At 44.6% G+C, this 21286-nt stretch overlaps 1 protein-coding gene across 2 annotated transcripts in view; it reads right to left on the bottom strand.

Annotated features, from left to right (window-relative positions):
* Nucleotides 1-418: 418 nt before the first annotated feature.
* The window catches only part of BTBD2 (BTB domain containing 2), an 89196-nt gene continuing 68328 nt past the window's right edge, over nucleotides 419-21286 (bottom strand). The window contains exons 7-9 of one of the 2 annotated variants that reach the window (XM_030220097.1): nucleotides 14363-14450; nucleotides 12050-12196; nucleotides 419-3350 (exon numbers count right to left, since the gene is read on the bottom strand). In XM_030220097.1, coding sequence (XP_030075957.1) covers nucleotides 3189-3350; nucleotides 12050-12196; nucleotides 14363-14450 — 397 coding nt within the window. In that variant the 3' untranslated portion in view covers nucleotides 419-3188. The remainder of the gene's footprint in view (nucleotides 3351-12049; nucleotides 12197-14362; nucleotides 14451-21286) is intronic. The other variant, XM_030220098.1, reaches the window with a different exon arrangement.

Below are 21286 nucleotides of genomic sequence, written 5' to 3'. Positions count from 1 at the left end.
GATGTGCAAAACCTAAGGCAAGAATTAGTGAGCACACAATGCGCAGGGCTCTAGTGCTGGGAGTATGGTGCATGCCAAAGCTTAGTGCAAGCCTGTGCAAATTGAGGTCCTTGGATACTCCCTCCACTGCTCAGAAACAGCATGGCAATCAAACCCCAACTCGGAGCTGATATTAGGTTTCCAGGGAATGGGGGACTGAAGGTTGCACTAGACATCTGGCTTTGGGGGAAACGGCTTTTGACATCATCAATGACAACCTAGCTTAAAAGATCTTTTACTAGAGGCCAGCTATCTTCTGAAAGGTGAAACACCTGCAGGATCTGCTCACGGCTTCTCTGTGCCCAACCACCACAGGCACTTTGCTATCAAATTATCAGGCATGGTTGCTAAAAAGAAAATTGGGGAAAGTTCCTTTACATTTTTTAATGTTTTCATCTGGTCCTGGAGATCATAATTGTCCCAGAAAGCACCAGTGCCTCTGCCCTCTGACCATGCATTGGCCTTCATGTGCCCCAGTTTGACTGAGCCTGAGCACAAGAGCTTTGCTTAGTGTATAGCTCTTAGGAACATGCCAGACATGTTCCTCTCCCTTAACTTCCCCAACGCTCAACACTCACTCACTGTGTGGATATATTTTGCATGCTATTTTAGTGTTGAGCATCAGGACCTCCCCCCACCCCCCTAGCTCCGGCACTCTGAGCATTGACCTACTAGAAACTTAAATGTCTGCCAGCTATCAGCACTATTTCTTAAGGTTTTGAGTTACTGGCACTGTTGTACTCCTAAGTTTGGAGATAACTTGCTTTTAAGAGCCTGTTATCAATGCTGCTAGTAGCCAATTGAGAGTCCTGTGAAAACTGGGCAGTGATCTCACAAAAAGCCTGCTTTTAGCTGTAGCACCAAGGCCGACAGAGAAAAAGATTAAAGGCAAGAACAAGACAAAAACATGGATAAGCAGTGACAACCGTAGCAATACATCTGGAATTGAATTTCTGTTTAAATGAGAATCAGAAACCTTCAGAAGTGCTGTTTATCAACACTTTGGCTTACATGGTTTCTGCAGTCAGAGAAAATTAATAGGGAGCTGCAGTGCTGAGCAAATGGTGTATTAAGTGTTCAGGAAGCTATTCAGGACAAATGGTGGATAACAACTGTGTTACAAAGACCAGGATGTTGCAACTGACCTGTGGACTGGAGATCCACTTGTGTTGGCAACTTCCTCCATTTTTGTCTCCAGCTGTCAAAGAAGGCACCAGATGTGGTAGTGATGCAAGCAGATCACATACAGAGAAGAGGATGGATACAGCCCAAAGCCTGTGCCTATTTTTCCTCCACTGCGCTGGTGGGCAGGAGGCCACTGACCACATCAGTGAGGGGTGGGGATGCATGGTAATCAGCAGTAAGTGCTTTACATTTAGGTTTATTGAATTTACTGTAAGAAAACACATTTTACCATTCATCCAGGGCAGCTCTTCTCTCACAGCTGCAGTAAATCCATTAAAATTTTTATACCTACTGCAGATTTGTGTGTGTCCTTATCCCCAAGTAATTCTCTAATCCTAGGTGTACTATACAATTAAATACAGAAATGTCTCCATGTAGTTCATAAAACTATGCACACAATGGAAGCTGTATTTTCAGGTGGATTGAGGAACAGCAATTTTGGCAATCTTAGCTGAGCTGTTAACAACTATTCAACTTTGATAGAGAAGATATTTAAATTCTAGGGCCCATTCTCATCCTCTGCGTTTTCTTTCTAGGAGAAAAAGCTTTAAGAAAGATAACATACACATTGTGTTTTAAAAGCTACTAAAAATAATAGCCCTGAGCTTGCATCCCCTCAATCTATTCTAAACTACAGGCAATGTAGATGGGTAGCTTTGAAAACTAGCAGACCCTGGCTCTGTGCTAGAGCTTGCAAACCCTTCACGTGTCACTGTTTCATAGCTCACCGCTATCCTTCATTCACAGAAGCTTTAGCTACAGCTGTTGTAATAGCCACATTCATCCACACTGGCCCTTTGGGGAGGGATTTTAGAGGCCAAAGCTACTGTGTTTCAGGGTTGGTTTTACTGTGTAATGTCCTTTATAGAATCTAAGCTTCAGCTTTGGTACATGACTCCTTTGTCTCTGTTGCAGGTACTGATTTCTAATCAACCCACACCCCTGCAACATACCATCACCTATGTCAGGCTTACTTAGTATCAGGCATAGAGACATGCTGTATTACTTCAGCAATCCTAAGAGTTAGAACAGTCAAAAAGGCTGTAGCAAGACCTGGCATTTTGTTCTGTCTTCTTTACAAGGGGATTAAGGGAGGTATGTAGGCACACAAAGCAGGAACCTGAACAGCTATACCTTTTAGGGGAGGTAACTTTCTCCCCACCCAACCTATAGCCTTGTGGAGAATAATGCTAATGGCAGGGGAAGTCACCACACATGTTTTACAGTTCCTGTGACAGGTTTTGACCTGTGCTGGTAAAACTCAGTGTTTTTTATAAATTCCATGCCCACATCTCTGTTCTGCCCCAGCTCTGCCTAATTTTAAGCCCAGGAACGCCTCCCTACATTACAAAAAACTAGGTACATAGTGCTAGGCAATTAAGCCTACCTGAGTGTGTAGAAACATCCCTCATAATGTTCACATCCCCTAATCACTCCCATAGTTAACAGCCATTCTAACCACAAGACACTTACTAGGCTCCTGGTCACTCCAAGGTTTAACATACAACTGAAAAAGTATTGCAAGGATCACTCCTAACATGTTAACAATACTGCAGTGGTGGGTGTGGATTAAGCAGCTACAATTAGAAATTATAGAGCATCTTGTAGAGCTGAGTGTTTCTACTCAAGCTTAACATTACCTGTCCATTCTTTTTCAGAGATCCAGGCCTGCAATCTGTGCCTGCTGGTATAACATTAGAACAGGCATAAATAAATACAGCTGCATAGTGCTTCCAAACAGTTTTAAAAGAAATGCTTTCTCTCAAGAGAACCATGCTCTGGAGATAATAGATGAACACGAGCAGCACCAGCACGAACAGGGTAGGGGAGATAAGGATGCAGTTTCTTTAATAAGAACCTCTGGTTGGCAGGGTGGAATGACTACAGACACAGTTCAGTGGGTGAGGTTAGGGAAGAAAGTGAGGTTACACAGAACATTGCAGGTGGGGATCCTGCTTGCTGCACTATGTATAGAAGATGATTTCTGGGACCTGTCCATCTTCCACTGAAGTGCCATTATTGTTGCCAGCTGCATAACAAAAAGTAAAGCAGGTTTTGGCACCCGTTGTTGGTGATTCATGAATGACTTTACGCAGGCCTTTGGTTCCATAGTGAGAGTCTGGACCCTGTAAGATAAGAGTTCCTTATAAACACAGAAGCAACCATTATATTTTAAAATATGCATTTCTCTACAGTATAACTTAGTGTACACTTGAGCCCCTTATATCCACAAACCAAAGAATTAATCAGATGTAAATATAAAACTGTAATAGTCATACTTAAATCTCTCCCCTTTATTATGCCCACTGACTAATAATCTGGCTACCAAGTGATCAAGAGCTGGGTGTTGTAAAGCTAAAGCACCACTGGTTCAAGTTTCAGCAGCAATGGCGACTGCATTTGTTTAAAGGCTAGCCATTTTTTTTAATGCTTAGGTTAAAACCTATATAGGATATTATAGCAAAACCAACATTAAAATAGGTCCTGAAAACTTTTAAAATGGGAAGAGGTCTTACATAATTATTATACCAGCCATCAGCTGTTAAATAGACTCTTTGTAAAATATAATCATTGAAACCTCTTGTCCCATAACATTCAAGGTTGTTAAAACACATGCGGACTGTGAAATATTGCAGGAAGATCTTAGAAAATTGGAAGACTGGGCGTCCAAATGACAGATGAAATTTAATGTGGACAAATGGAAGATGATACACATTGGAAAGAATAATCCGAATAACAGTTACCTGACGCTAGTGTCCACCTTGGGGGTCAGTGCACAAGAAAAAGATCTGAGGGGTGTTGTAGATAATACGCTGAAATCTTCTGCTCAGTGTGCTGCAGCGGCCAAAAAAACAAATAGGATGCTAGGAATTATTAGGAAAGGGATGGTGAATAATACTGAAAATACTATAATGCCTTTGTATCGATCCATGGTGCGTCCGTACCTTGAGTATTGCGTTCAGTCCTGGTCGCCATATTTCAAAAAAGATATAGCGGAATTAGAAAACGTTCAAAGAAGAGCGACTAAAATGATAAAGAGGATGGAACTCCTATATGAGGAAAGGCTAAAGAGGTTATGGCTCTTCAGCTTGGAAAAGAGATGGATGAGGGGAGATATGATTGATATCTACAAAATCCTGAGTGGTGTAGAACGAGTAGAAGTAAATAGATTTTTTACTTGTTCCAAAAGTACAAAGACTAGGGGGCACTCGAGGAAGTTACATGGAAATACTTTTAAAACAAACAGGAGGAAATATTTTTTCACTCAAAAAAGAGTTAAGCTCTGTAACTAAAGGCCAGAGGAGGTAGTTAACAGCAGTTCGCATATCTGGGTTTAAAAAAAGGTTTGGACAAATTCCTGGAGGAAAAATCTGTAGTCTGACAGTAAGACAGACATGGGAAGCATGTAGTATGGGATTTGTAATATGGAGTATTGCCACGATTTGGGTTTCTGCCAGGTACTTGTGGCCTGGCTTGGCCACTGTTTGGAAACTGAGCTAGATGGACCATTGGTCTGACCCAGTATGGCTACTCTTATGTTATCAGGTTTAGTTGGATTGGCCAGTTGAAGGAGTCCAGGTCAGTGGTCTCATTTAATCAATTGAATAGTTGATAAGGATACGAAACCTTGTTTGTTGTTATATATGGTAAAACACATATTTTCACTGACTCACTGATTTTTGGTTTATAATCACTAAAACCATATTTGATAAGTGCCTATTTAACAGCTAAGAAGCTAATGGCTAGTATGACAATTATGAAAGACTTATTACTTTCAAAGTTTTTTTGTAGAGGAGTGTTTTTTTGGAGATGGCATTTTTTATTGAAACAAATGCACAAGTATATAAACATAAATTTTCCTCCAACAATCTCCCGCCCCAGAACTCCCTTTATATACAATCAGAAAAACAACATATTTTTTAATGCTACCCAGATGGTGGGAAGGTCTGAACTCTTGTATCAAACGGAAAGCAATGATGTGGGTTATAAGCCAAATCTCTATCCAACCCCCCCCCCCCCCATCCTGGTTGAGCTAAGGTGGGCAAGGGAAAGGACCCAGGGGCCTGTTAAGGCATATCACAGGCCTGGGGGATACTGGGAATAATCCAACCCCTTCATAAGTACATAAGTAAATAAGTACTGCCATACTGGGAAAGACCAAAGGTCCATCAAGCCCAGCATCCTGTTTCCAACAGTGTCCAATCTAGGTCACAAATAACTGGCAAGATCCCCAAAAAGTACAAAATATTGGATTTTCCTCAAGTCCATTTAATAATGATCTATGGACTTTTCCTTTAGGAAGCCGTCCAAAAACTCCGCTAAGCTAACCGCCTTTACCACATTCTCTGGCAATGAATTCCAGAGTTTAATTACACGTTGAGTGAAGAAAAACTTTCTCCGATTTGTTTTAAATTTACTACACTAACTTCTTCACATGCCCCCTATTTCTAGCATTTTTGGAAAGCGTAAATAGACACTTCACATCTACCCGTTCAACTCCACTCATTATTTTATAGACCTCTATCATATGAACCCTCAGCCGCCTTTTCTCCAAGCTGAAGAGCCGCTTTAGCCTTTCCTTTTAGGGAAGTCATCCCATCCCCTTTATCATTTTCGTTGCCCTTCTCTGCACCTTTTCTAATTCCACTATATCTTTTTTGAGATGCAGCGACCAGAATTGAACACAATATTTGAGGTGTGGTCGCACCATGGAGCGATACAAAGGCATTATAACATCCTCATTTTTGTTTTCCATTCCTTTCCTAATAATGCCTAACATTCTATTTGCTTTCTTAGAAGCAGCAGCACACTGAACAGGTTTCAACGTATCATCAACAACGACATCTAGATCCCTTTCTTGGTCCATGACTCCTAACTTGGAACCTTGCATGATGTAGCTATAATTTGGGTTCCTCTTTCCCACATGCATCACTTTGCACTTGCACACATTAAATGTCATCTGCTATTTAGACGCCCAGTCTCCCAGTCTCGTAAGGTCCTCTTGTAATTTTTCACAATCCTCCCGCGATTTAATGACTTTGAATAACTTTGTGTCATCAGCAAATTTAATTATCTCACTAGTTACTCCCATCTCTAGGTCATTTATAAATATGTTAAAAAGCAGCGGTCCCAGCACAGACCCCTGGGAAACCCCAATAACTACCCTTCTCCATTGAGAATACTGACCATTTAACCCTACTCTTTGTTTTCTATCTTTTAACCAGTTTTTAATCCACAATAGAACACTTGGTCCTATCCCATGACTCTCCAATTTCCTCTGGAGTCTTTCATGAGGTACTTTGTCAAACGCCTTCTGAAAATCCAGATACACAATATCAACCGGCTCACCTTTATCCACGTTTGTTCACCCCTTCAAAGAAATGTAGTAGATTGGTGAGGCAAGATTTCCCATCACTAAATCCATGTTGACTTTGTCTCATTAATCCATGCTTTTGAATATGCTCTGTAATTTTGTTCTTAATTATATCCTCTACCATTCTGCCCGACACCGACATCAGACTATAATTTCCCGGATATCCTCTGGAACCTTTTTAAAAAATTGGTGTTACATTGGCCACCCTCCAATCTTCCGGTACCACGCTCGATTTTAAGGATAAATTACATATTACTAACAATAGCTCCGCAAGCTCATTTTTCAGTTCTATTAGTACTCTGGGATGAATACCATCCGGTCCAGGAGATTTGCTACTCTTCAGTTTGTAGAACTGCCCCATTACATCCTCCAGGTTTACAGAGAATTTATTACGTTTCTCCGACTCATGAGCTTTGAATACCATTTCTGGCACTGGTATCCCACCCAAATCTTCCTCGGTGAAGACCGAAGCAAAGAATTCATTTAATCTCTCCGCTACGGCTTTGTCTTCCCTGATCGCCCCTTTCACTCCTCGGTCATCTAGGGGTCCAACCGATTCTTTTGCCGGCTTCCTGCTTTTAATAAACCTAAAAAAATGTTTACTATGTGTTTTGGCCTCCAACGCAATCTTTTTCTCGAAGTCCCTCTTTGCTTTCCTTATCAGTGCTTTGCATTTGACTTGACATTCCTTATGCTGTTTCTTATTATTTTTAGTCGGTTCCTTCTTCCATTTTTTGAAGGATTTTCTTTTAGCTCTAATAATTTCCTTCACCTCACTTTTTAACCACGCCTGCTGTCGTTTGGGCTTCAGTCCTCCTTTTTTAATATGCACAATATATTTGGCCTGGGCTTCCAGGATGGTGTTTTTGAACAGCATCCACGCCTGATGTAAATTTTTGACCCTTGCAGTCGCTCCTCTAAGTTTTTTTTTTCACCGTTCTTCTCATTTTCTCATAGTCTCCTTTTTTAAAGTTAAACGCTAACGTATTTGATTTCCTATGTATACTTACTTCAAAGCTAATATCAAATCCGATCATATTATGATCACTGTTATCAAGTGGCCCCAGCACCATTACCTCCCACACCAGATCATGCGCTCCACTAAGGATTAGGTCTAGAATCTCTCCCCTTTCTGAAACTAAAGCTCTCGGGGGCACCAATTGGCGTTCCTCATACCACTCCTCAAACATGCACTAGACCCTCAAGTGCAACAAGATACCTGTAACTTGATTGGAATATCCTCTCTTCTTTAATCTCACCCTTTCAAGAGCCAGGCTGTTAAAAGGAGTCATATCCTGCATCACCACTGGACTTTACACTAGCAGAGCATCAAAACTGATTTGGAACCAGGAGGAGCCTCAGACAGACCAGATTCTCATACCCTGGTCTCCATGGTCAATCCAGAGCTACTAGGACCACTAGCCCACAATGTGCTTCAATCGTTGTATGATCCTACCCAACAGGAGCCAAGACAGAAACACATATGGCAACCCATCTGTCAACCATTGCCTCCCTACCTTCTGACCTGTGTTCTGTCACCTGAAGAAACTGGGCACTTTGGCATTCCTAGCTGTTGTCATGAGATCCATAATTGGAGTCCCTTGGTGCTAGACCATACAAGCAAACGCCTTAGCCAACAGACCTGGATCCAGCAGATTCATGCTTAGAAAATCTACTTGAATGTTTTCTCCTGCCACTGACAATTGCAGAAAATGAACTTCCACCGGCACATAAGGAGGCTTACTACTTCTGCCACTTTCATACTCTTGATGCCTCCTTGTCATTTTATATAGGCTACTGCCATTGCATTGTTGGACAGCACTTGAATTGCCATGTGCTAGTTCAGTGGAAGGAATGCCTGTACAGCATCATGTATAGCCCTTGTTTCCAACAGACTAATCAGCCAAGAAGCTTCCTGACCAGAGCCCTATACCTGCTCTTCCCAACAGCAAGCATCCCAGCCTGAGTCATTGGAGTCTCTTGTCACCACAATCCAGTCCAGAGTTTCCAGATTAATTTCATGAATGAAGTTGCCAAGATTCATCCACCACCATAAAGTGCACCTCACTTCTCATGGCAGGATCCAGGTGCACTGAAGTCCTGAGACCACCAAGAAAGAGATCTCTGTGACAGATGCCTATGATCTATAACCATAACGTCTGGGCCCTCTGACCAGTCAAACAATTTTCCTCGTCATGTGTTGAAAAGGGCTCCTAAATATTCCAGGACTTCGTTGGTGTTATATTGCTCTGGATGTGTTCACTACCTAATCCAGGAGTTGCAGCACCCAGCAAGTCACTTTTTTGCTCTCCTGCACAACTTTGCCCAAATGAGTCAATCATCCAAGTAAGGATAAACCAACATCCCCTCAATTCCTTAATACTGCCACTACAACCACCATCATCCTGGAGAAATTCCAAGGTGCTGTAGCTAGCCCAAAACCAGAAACGATTTATCAGAATTGCAAATTGGAGAAATTCCCCTTATCTCACCACATTAACCAACTTTATAGTCTTATCCTGAAATGTGGCACTCGACGCGCTCTGTTTACCCATTTGAGATCTAAAATAGGATGGCATGTAGCCTCTTTTTTGGGAACCTCAAACTAAATGGAATAATGACCTCTGAATTCCTCTAAAGACAGTACTGGAACCACTGAGTACTGCTGAACTAACCTGTCCTGGGTTGCTTTGACCACCCACGCCTGAATGACAAGGGGATTCTAAGAAGCTGCTGGGAACAGGCTGAATGAACTTTAAGGTATAAACTTCTCTTATGACTACGAGAACCCCTTCTCCAGAAAAAAAGTGTGGGCCCCCAGACACTATCTGCTTCAAGTGGCCCTAGACTCAGATTCGTGACCGCCTATGCGCCCTCGCCAACAGGACTGCCCCCCCCCCCCCCGAATGCAAAATGCCCCCCTTCTGGGATCCACTGACTCCCTGATCTACTGGAATTGACCTCCATTGGCCAAACACCCTCTAGCCATCTTAGATCTGTCCTCCAGAAGTCTGGACCCTTTGGACTCCTTCAAACGTTTAACTGACTTCTCCACATCCTCAAACAAATTCTCCTTGAAGAGAAGAAATATCCGACACCCAATTCCTTAGCTAAGGAAAACGACAAGCCATCACCAACAAGCCCATACCTTTAGCCAATGCTCTAAGATCATAAAAGGTGTTTGCCAGGAAGGCCATGCTCGTTTCCGAGGTCACCATCTGGGAATATCCTCCAGAGGCATTTAACAGAGACGTATCGGACAGCTGTTCAAACCAATGAAAACAAGCTCTGGCCACATAACTGTCACACACTGCCACTTGGAACCCTATCACTTTAAAAGCCTACTTCAAAAGATACTCCAACGGATGGTCCTGCGAGTCCTTAAGTGCTGCACCTCCTTCCACTAGGATCATAGTCTTATTAGATACAACTGTGATGATACAACTATTACCAAGGCATCCACCTTGGAAAAGTGTAAGAACTTTCTTCCCCCCCCCCCCCCCCATAGGAGAAGGTACAATCTAGACAGACATGGACCTCTGTACATTGAACCCTGACTCAAGGGTTTCTTGCTCGGCAGCTATTATCTCTTTATCTGCCCTGAAGGTTTCCTGATCCACCACTGTCCCAGAAGAAGCTTCTGTTGTCCACTCCTCTGAGATCTTCAGAGAAAATGTATGAGAAATTAGCCTGGGAACACCTGGTCGCACCTCTTCCTCCACCAGTCTTCCAAAGTCTTTTTCCAGATCCGGAGAGCCCAAAGATCTCAAAATACAACATCATCTTCCTCATCTTCTCAGGCCAAGCTCGGGTGCTTGGATGCAGACCTTCCATGCACAGAGGAAGTGGTAGCACCTGCTTTCACCTTATAAGCAGTCCCATTATCCTGCTTCATGCAAAATGCCCGGTGCATGAGTAGGCCAAATTCAGGGGAGAAAGGAACCAAAGCACTGTCCAAGTCTGCACTAGGGATGAGAGTGGAAGACTTTCACATGCTCTGGGGACTGTCAGACAAAATGGCAGTGGTTCCTGCCAACTGTAGGTCAGCCACCCTTTCAAAGTTCTGCCTCTCACTCACCTTGACTATGCTGATCTGCTAATCTGTGGTACCGCCGCAACCAACCCCATACTCTCTCTCACACATGCAGCTTCTTCCCTAATGGTATTAATAGCCTGGCAGCTCCCACGTGGCAGGCATCAGCACTAGCAAACAAGCCCCGATGCTATTAAGCAATGCGGCCTCATAGCTCATGTACAAAACCACCCCAGAAAGCGGCCTCACACTCAACCCCACTCCCCAAGTTCTTAAAAGCAAAACAGTGGACTGCTTTGCAAACCATTGCTCCTATAAAGCAAAGAGCATGTTCCTTTTTTAAATTATTTATTTAGATTTTGCTCACACCTTTTTCAGTAGTATCTCAATGTGAGTTACATTCAGATACACTGGGTATTTAAATTAATTAAATAAATTTCCTCTGGCTGTGGGAACTGCCTCCCAACAAATGGTGCTCAAGGGAAAGAAGTAGGGATCATGGAACACGTGGGTGTGACACCCTGCGGCTTTCTAGGACTGCTAAAATGGCTCAAGCCTCTAACATGCCTAAATGCCAAAATTATAGCACCTTCTCCTTGACCAACTTATTGTCTGCTTTTCTTTTTTTGCCTACCAGTCCAACCAAGCTGCTTAGGATACCACTTCCTATCACCTGCTTGAGCCTGAGATATACTGGCTGGTAGATGGCTTCACAGGATATTTACTGTACATGCTCAATTATAAGCCAAGAATTTATTGTCGTCGTCCCCCCATCCAAAAAAATAAAAAGCCCAAAAACTAGGACCTTGGCTCATAGTCGAGTCAGCACACATTTCTTTCCATCACTTCTCCCCCTGTGCTGACAGCCATTCCCCCCCCCCCCCCCCCCCCCCGGCAGCATTGCTTTTCTTACGTGTACCACCTCCTCGCCAGCTGCCACTGGCAGTTATTGCATTGGGACAGGGCCTTGAGCCTCCTTGCACAGGCTACCTACTTATGCTCATATTAATTTTAAATTATCTTGTTTTGTGTTTAAGATTTTGTATGGCTTTGCTCCTATACATCTCAATAATTTGGTTACTTTTACCACTAAAAGATATACACACAGATCCACTGACTGTTTTCTACTGAACTTTCCTTCTTTTAAACATATGCTAATAAAACAAATTTCTTGAAACCTCTTTTTCTTTCCAAGCAGTACAGTACAGGTCCGGCATGGTTTGCCACTGTTAAATTTCAAACACCTTGTATGGTTTTTAGAAAACATCTGAAGAAATATCTTTTTGAAAAATGACTATTCTCTCTGCTTGCTTTTTTTTTTTTTTTTTAGTTTCTCTCTTGCTCTAAACTACTTTGCACCTGATGTAGGGATTAAGCGAAACAACCAGATTAGATGAGAAGGGGAGGGGGAAGAGTACCTTTAGTGTAGCACAGGCTGTGTAGTTTACATTAGGTAAAATCTCCACTGGCTCTTTAAACATGACCCGGAAGGTGTTGGAGGATCCATCACAGCTAAATCCTGTGTCATTCTGCCCCAAGACCGTGTTGCTGTCAGTGTGGATAATCTACAACATAGATTGGCAGAACAGCTAGAAACAGAGCAAGAATCATTACTCTTTTAAAATAATTTAGCTGTAGGTATCAAAATCCTGTACTGTCCCTTTTCTATTTCAGTACTGCTGAGGACAGAAAGCTCCTTCCAGTTAGCCATACCCACCATTATGAATTTAGATGAACTGATTGTAATCAGAACCCCAGCCAGATGCAACAGTGACTTTCCTGAAAGCATAGACAGCTGAAAAGGTGCTCCACAGAAAGAATTAGTTGAAAGACCGATATGGATAGTTAGGGAACGATTTTCAGCAAGCCACCCACTAGTAAGATATGCAGGTTATATGTTTAACTTTGAAAAGTTCGTACAAAAAAAACTACCCATTAAAACTTAGGCAGGTACAAATGTAGCTCGTACCTGTAGTTCTGCCGGTTGAATGGGGAAGAGAAAGAATATCATGTACTTTCCCCATTAAATCTGGTGCAAAAGCCATGGGTAAAAAAAGTAGCTGTGTCCAGTCTGAAAACTACTACAGACTAAAACAGTGGTTCACAAACTTGCTCCTGGAGGCACCTCAGACAGTCAGGTTTTCAGGATATCCACAATGAATACTCATGAGGAGGGATTTGCGTGCACTGCCTCAGTTACATGCAAATCCCTCTCATGAATATTCAATATGGATATCTTGAAAACCTGACTGGCTGAGGTGCCACCAGCATTGGGAACCACTGGACTAAAAGGTTTATGTAATAAAGTGCATTAGTAATTAGGGTGCCTAGGACTGCCAAGAGACAAAGCCGAGCCAAACAATGCCCCCCCCCCCCCCCACACACACACACTGCCTCCACCACCGTCACTGCCACTGCACCCCAGCCTGCCTGCCTCCAGCACCACCCCCTCACCTGGGTCAATATCTCTCGTCTTTCCCCCCATCCCTTTGCAGGCTGCCTGCAGCATAAAAAATGAAGCAACATATCTCTGGCTAGTGTTTCCTCTGTTGTGTGTCCTACATGTGCGGACACAGGAAGTTGTGTCAGAGGAGGCGGACAAAGCAAAGGGAATACTTCTGAGGCCAGCCGGATGCAGGTTGCTTTCTTTTTTGATGCTGCCAGTAGCATGCAGGAACACTGCCGAGGGGAGGAGGGAAAGACCAGAGAGATACTGAACCGGATGGGGGAGAATTTAATGCTGGTTTGCATTTGTGCCACCCCAGATCAATGCTTCTGGCTGGGCCCCCTTTAGTGACTGGGTCTGGGGAACTCTTCCCCCACACCCACCCCCTGGCAGCCCTGTGGGTGACTTATATAACAAATGAGTTTTATATGCCAGTTATGTACAAAACACCGACACTGCATAACTCATTTAAATCCCACGGTAAGGAAAGTATTTGCTATTAAATCGAAAGGCAGAAAAATATACAAAGGGTCAAGTACAGGGTTTTCATGCAATGCCTGAGGAGGAAAAGTTTAGCTCATTCTTCTGCAGTCAGCAATAGTGAGGGGGTTTTTTTTTTAATAAAAGATGATCTATTATTTTGTGTTTTTAGTTTTATTTATTTTACTCTTATGTATGTGTTATTGTAATCTGCCTAGGATTCTAGACAGAGTGAACTATAACTTTTTAACATAAGAAACAGGAATTTATTTATTTTTCTTTATCGTGAGCATACAAAGGCCTGCCACTTTCTTTGAAGAAGATGGGATAGAAAAGAAAAAAAAAACAAGACTGAGGAGCTGAGAAGGAAGTGTGCACTTGCAGCTACATTGGCTGGAGCATTCCAACACATGCAGCTGTGAGTACAGATACTTGATCTGTGCAAAATATGGCTGTAGCTGGTGCAGGACCACGTGTGCATGTATCTGGCACACTCTCCTCTCTAATAGCACATTTTTCTTTTACACACAGGTTATTTGATTAATCCATTAGGTGTTTTCTGCATTAGCTCCTGTGTGATACCTGTATGCAACATAAAATGACTGACAAATTCTTTAAGATATAACCAGATTATACACCTACGGAAATGTTACTTAGATTGTGAGCCCACTAGGGATAAAAACAGTATAAATGCATATAATAAATGGCAACCGCTTTGGTTGTACCACAGAAAGGTAGTATATCAAATCCATGACCCTTGACCCCAAACCGATTACAGGAGGCTTTGCTCTCTTTCTCTCTGTACCTGTATGTTTACTTGGTAATCTGTTGGCCCATGGATCGATCCATATAATCCAAACCCAACCACAAATATCCTTCTGTTTACTGAAAACCTGCAGGATTTAAAGTGAAAAATATTTAGGTTGCAGAGATGAGAGAGAAGAGAAAGAGGCAAGAGATCCCAACATAGCACCTGTGCCCCAAATGAAAAATCACCAAAGAGCAGAAAGGCGCATCTTAAGAACCAGGACCAGAGTCTATGAGCACCTCATCTGCATGTGACCCCAGTGCTCTCTGCCCCTTCTGAATGCAGGACTTCCTTTATAGTAGCTGTGGTTTGCAAACTGTACACACACTGTAAAATATACTCTGAATCCTAATGTGCCTATGCAGGGGTTTGCATGGCATCCCCTGGTAGATGTGGCACTACTAAATAACTTAGCCCAGCTAAGTAATTAAAATACTGAAAAACAGGGGAAGGAGGGAGGGTTAGGGGGGACGGGAGAAATTGTTAAAAAGATTGATAAAGGACTTTATCATTGTATTTCTATTTTGAAAGTTTGATGCTGGCATCTATGTTTATGCCAGATATTGGATGTAGTTATTTTTGTCTTCATCAATAAAAATGTTGAAATATAAAATACTGAAAAACATTCACCTCTAAATTCTATAAATGGTGTTAAAAATTGTGCACACAAATTTGCGTGTGCAATTTAACTGAATAACAAGCCAATTAGCACTGATAATTGGGCTCTGATCTGTGCTAATTGGTATCAATTACAACTTATGCATGCATACTTACATGTGGCTCCATAAAAGGGGACATAGCTATGGGATGGTCAAGAGTGGATCAGGGTGTTCCTATAATTTATGTGCACTGTTATAGAATAAGGGGGATCTGCACCTAATTTAGGTGCGAGGATTTACACCAGGTAAAACAATATACTACTTATCATTTCTATAGTGCTACTAAACATATGCAGCGCTGTACACTTGAACATGAAGAGACAGTCCCTGCTCAAAAGAGCTTACAATTAATCAGGTCAAACACAAAAGGGATAAGGGAATTAATAAGGTGGGAAAGATAAAACATACAAGGGTACAAGTGAATAAGGGTTAGGAGTTGAAAGCAGCATCGAAAAGGTGGGCTTTTAGCCTAGATTTGAACACAGCCAGAGATGGAGTTTGATGTACTGGCTTAGGAAGTCTATTCCAGGCATATGGTGCAGCAAAAAAAAAAGGAGCAGAGTTTGGAGTTGGCAGTGGAGGAGAAGGGTACAGATAAGAGAGATCTACCCAATGAAGGGAGGAGTGTAGGGAGAGATAAGAAGAGAGAGGTACTGAGGAGCTGCAGAGTAAATGCACTTGTAAGTCCTCAAGAGGAGTGTGAACTGTATGCAGAAATGAATAGGGAGCCAATGAAGTGACTTGAAGAGAGGGCTAATAAGAGCATAGCGACACTGGCAGAATATAAGTCGTGCAGCAGAATTTTGAACAGATTGAAGGGGGAGAAAAATGGCTTATTAGGAGACCTGTGAGAAGCAAGCTGCAATAATCTAAGCAACAGGTGATAAAGTGTGGACAAGGGTTTTGGTAGTGTGCTCAGATAGGAAAGGACAAATTTTGGTGATATTATAGAAAAAGAAACAACAGGTTTTAGCAGTCTGTTGGATATGTGCAGAGAAAGAGAGAAAGGAGTCAAAGATAACCCCAAGGTTACGAGCTGATGAGACAGTGAGGATGAGAGTGTTATCCACAGAGATAGAGAATGGGGGAAGAGGAGAAGTGGGTTTAGGGGGAAAGGCAAGAAGCTCAGTCTTGGTCAGGCTTAGTTTCAGATGGCGATGAGACATCCAGGCAGCAATGTCAGACAGGCAGGCTGGTACTTCTGAGATTTCTGGTGTGGAGAGGTAGATCTGGGAGTCATCAGTATAAAGGTGATACTGAAAATCATGGGATGAGATCAGAGCACCAAGGGAAGATGTATAAATGGAAAAAACAAGAAGTCCCAAGACAGAGCCCTGAGGTACACCAACTGTAGTGGGACAGAAGTGGAGGAGGATCCACCAGAATACACACTAAAAGTGCAATAGGAGAGATAAGAAGAAAACAAGGAAAGAACAGAGCCCTGGAATCCAAGTGAGGACAGTGATCAACAGTGTCAAAAGCAGCAGATAGATCAAGAAGGATGAGATAGAATAGAGACCTTTGGATCTGGCCAAGATTTCGGAAAAGGAAGAAAAAGGAGACAGGAGTTGAAGCAGGGTTGAGAGAATGGATTGAGGGAAGGAGAGGTGGAGGTGACTTGGTTGAGAAGGAAAAATTAATTCTTACCTGATAAATTTCTTTCCATTAGTCCCAATAGATCAATCCAGAGGCTTATGGGTTGTGTCCCTCTACCAGCAGGTGGAGATAGAGAACCTCAGAGGTTTGCTATATGTGGACCTGTGCAGCCAGCTGAACCTCAGTATGAATGATACCAAAGCAGTGTCAGACCAATTGTCCAGCATACTTCCACCACTTCTATATTTATTTATTTTATTTTTTAATCAAACAAAGGAACATTCAGAACGGAACCCGAAAAAAACCTAACTAACCGCAACAAAACCGCAGACAGTAAACCCAGGGGGGGCCTCTGGATTGATCTGTTGGGACTAATGGAAAGAAAATTATCAGTTAAGAATTAATTTTTCCTTCCATGGCGTCCCACAGATCAATCCAGAGACTAGTGGGATGTACCCAAGCAGTCCTCAAGTAGGGCGGGACACCCCCCAACCTGGCAGAAATCACCGACGAGTCAAACACCGCATCTTGTCGAGCTGACACATCCACCCGATAATGACGAGTGAATGTATGGACCAAAGCCCATGTAGCTACCCTGCAGATATCTTCCAGAGAAACCAAACGGGACTCCGCATAGGAGGAAGCTTGAGCTTGCGTAGAATGCGCACGAACTTGCAAAGGGGCTTGCTTACCCAATGCCACATATACCGAAGAGAAGGCCTCCCGCAACCAACAGGCTATAGTGTCCCTTGGACGCCATATGACCCTTCTTACTGCCTCCAAAAAGGATGAAGAGATGGGGAAGAAAGACGAAATTCATTTGAAACCTCCAAATACCTGAGAAGAGCCCGTCTCACATCAAGGCAGCGAAGAGCCCGGAATTGCTCAGGGTAATCTTCCCGGCGGAAAACCGGCAAATGCAGGGACTGCCCCAAGTGGAAACAAGAAACCACCTTGGGCAAAAACGAAGGAACTGTCCTAATTGATACCCCCCGCCTCCGTAAAACGCAGGAAGGGGTCTCTGCAAGAAAGGGCCTGCAACTCTGAAATTCTCCGAGCTGAAGTAATGGCTACTAGGAAAAATCGCCTTCAAGGTGAGATCTTTAATCGTAATCCCCAATAAGGGTTTCGATAGGAGGACGCTGAAGCACTTTGAGAACTAGATTAAGGTTCCAGGATGGCAGAACTGGCACGTGAGGAGGGCGCAAAAGATTTACGCCCCTCAAGAAACGAACCACATCTGGGTGGGAGGTGAAGGACGCCCCCTGAATCCGGCCTCTAAAACATGCCAGAGCTGCCACCTGCACCTTAAGAGAACTCAACAAGAGTGATTTTTGTAAAGCCTCCTGAAGAAACATGAGGATAACTGATACCGAAGCTGCTGACAATCCCAAACTTGCACACCACGCCACACCCTATCGAGGTGGATCTTTTCCGAGCCTACAGCATCGTACCGATAACCGCATCTGGATACCCTTTTCTTCTCAACCTCACCCTTTCAGGGGCCAGGCCATAAGACCAAAGGGGGAGGGCATCCTCCATCGTGACTGGCCCCTGCAGCAGGAGACTGTCCTGCGCCGGTAGCAGAAAAGGACGACTGAACAGAAGTCTGATCACATCTGCGTACCAGGGTCATCTGGGCCAATCCAGGGCCACTAGGATCACTCGACCGGGATGACTAGCAATGCGAGTCAGTAACCTGCCCACCACTGGCCATGGGGGAAAGGCATAGAGCAGGCCCCTGGGCCAAGGTTGAAGAAGGGAATCGATGCCTTCTGAGCCCAGTTCTCATCCCCTGCTGATGAAACGGGGAACCTTCGCATTGAATGCGGTGGCTATTAAGTCCATCTCTGGCCTCCCCCAATGAGCAGTTATCTGATCGAAGGCCAGAGGGGAGAGCGTCCACTCCCCCGGCTCCAACTGGTGGCAACTGAGAAAGTCCGCTTGCACATTCTGTGACTCCACTATATGAGCCGCTGCCAAGAAAGAGAGATGAGTCTCTGCCCAATGGCAGATCAGAGCCACCTCGCGCGCTAGGGGTGCACTCCTGGTGCTCCCCGACGGTTTACGTAGGCGACCGCCGACGCACTGTCCGAAAGAACTCAAACTGGGGAACCACGGAGAAGAGACAGAATCTCCCGAAGGGCCAGATGAATCACCCGTAACTCCAAGCGGTTGATGGACCATGGCGCCTCCGTCGAAGTCCAAACGCCCTGGGCCGTCTGTTGCAGGCAATGAGCCCCCCAGTCAGACAGTGACACATCCGTGGTCACTATCTTCCAGTCCAGGGTTGCCAGAGGAATGCCCGACACCAGATTCTTTTGAATGAACCACCAGTGCATGATTGTGTGAAGACGAACTAAACATGGCACCCGAACCTCGTAATCCTCCGAGAGCGGAGACCAATGGCTCAGAAGGTGCCACTGGAGGGGGCGCATGTGAGCTCTGGTGCACTTTACCACGTCCAAGGTGGAGGCCATGGAACCTAGAACTTATACACAGTCCCAAGCCCGCGGGTTCGGAGTTTGAAACAGTGCTCGTAACTGAGCCTGTAACCAATGTGCACGAGCTGAAGGAAGAGAAACTATCCCTGTTCGGGTTATCGAAGCACACCCCCAAGTATTCCAGCATTTGGGAAGGCGTTAGGCTCCACTTCGGGAAGTTGATCACCCAACCAAGCGACTGAAGCAACCCAACCACTTTGTCAGTTGCTCGCCGACTCTCCTCAAAAGAAGACGCCCGCACAAGCCAGTCGTCTAGATAGGGATGGACCTGAATCCCTTCCTTCCTGAAATAGGCCGCCACTACTACCAGGACCTTGGAAAAGGTCCGAGTCGCTGAGACTAGGCCGAATGGCATCGCTTTGAATTGAAAATAACGGCCGAGCACTAAAAAAGCCAAGAAAGCGCCTGTGGGGAGGCCAGATTGGAATGTGTAAATAAGCCTCTTTGAGATCGAGAGAGGTCAAAAACTCCCCTGGCTGTACCGCTGCGATCACCGATCGGAAGGTTTCCGTGCAGAAAAGCTGAACTCGTAAGAACCTGTTGATGTACTTGAGATCCAAGATGGGTCGCCAAGAACCGCCCTTTTTTGGCACCACAAAATAAATGGAGTATCGACCGCACCCTCTTTCTGCTGGGGGTACAGGCTGGACGGCACCCAGCCGTTGTAAGTTGAAGAGGGTGTGTCGAACGGCCCGCACCTTGACGGGACATTTGCAAGGAGATTCCAGAAAAGAGTCTACTATTGGACAAGCCAATTCTAACTTGTAGCCGTCTCTGATAACCTCCAAGACCCATTCGTCGGATGTTACCCTGGTCCACTCCACCAGGAATAGGGACAGTCTGCCCCCTATAACCGGCTGGATATGGACCAGGGCCCCATCATTGGGCGGACCTGGCTGCGGGCTGGTTTCTGTTACCGGAAAGGAAGGCCCATCTGTCATCTCGAAAGGGCTGAGGCCTCTGAGAAGACCTTGCTCTCTGAAAAGAGGCCCCACGACCTGGACGGTAACGCCGTGTATCCCTAAGCTTAGGTCTAGGTCCCACCGGTCATACAAACTTGGACCTGTCCTCTGGGAAGCGCTGGCCCTTAGAGTCACCGAGGTCTTTCACAATCTGTTCTGTCTGTCCCAAACAAAAGCTTTCCCCTAAAAGGAAGCCTTGCTAAACGTGACTTAGAGGCCACATCTGCAGCCCAATGCCGCAACCACAGCCAGTGATGCGCGGTGACCACTAGGGAAACCTCCTTCATCGAAGCCCTCAAAAGATCATAAGGAAGATCCGCAAGGAAGACTAAACCAGACTCCAAGGTCGGCAAAACAGCCACGAGATCTTCTGGAAAGGAGGCTTTCTGTACCCACGATAAGCATGCCCGCACCGTATAGGAGCCACAAACTGAGGCCTGCAGGGAAAGGGCCGCTACTTCAAAGGACAGCTTCAAGCAAGTCTCCAACTTACGATCCTGAGAGACCTTGAGCGCCGTGCCACCCTCCACAGGAAGTGGTTTTCTTAGTGACCGCTGTGATTAAGGAATCCACCGTAGGGACCTTCAGCAACTCTAAGTCAGGAGCAGGTAGCGCATAAAAACGCGACATAGCTTTAAACAACCTTAAGCCCAGTCCAGTGCACCGAAATAAGGATCTTCATGGCCTCATACACATGAAAGGAACGAGGTGGGCATTTGGTGCCAGACATAATAGAGGGCACCGGACCTGCTCCCCCTGACGATTCAGGGGGGAAATGGCCAAAACCTAAAAAGCCCTAACAATCAGGGAGGGAAGCTCTTCCCTGCGGGTAAGCTGCCGAATCATCCACCTCCTCAGAGGGCAGGGTGACCTCATCTGCCAAATCCAAAGATTCTGAGAGAGAGCCAGGGCCGTGCTGACACGGTAAGCGAGGTAAGCAATGCAGGGGGGCGCCGACCTCTAGAGGGCGCCACTCACTTGCAAAATCTTTTACCTGAAGTTGTGATTCTCCTCTCTCCCCTGCCCTTCCCGCATCAGGAAGTGAAGGTAGCCCAGCAGTGCTGAGACAGAAACGCTGCTCTGCTAAAGCTGCTTCAAAGAGTACAACCAGCAGCTATTTATGGCTTTGGAACAACATTCAAATTAAAGAGAACAGGTTTGGAGGCAGGTGTGCAAGTGAGACTGGGGAGAAATAAAAAA

This window comes from Microcaecilia unicolor, chromosome 11 (genome assembly GCF_901765095.1).
Source record: "Microcaecilia unicolor chromosome 11, aMicUni1.1, whole genome shotgun sequence".
Lineage (NCBI taxonomy): Eukaryota > Metazoa > Chordata > Amphibia > Gymnophiona > Siphonopidae > Microcaecilia > Microcaecilia unicolor.
This window is presented reverse-complemented; position numbering and strand designations above follow the sequence as displayed.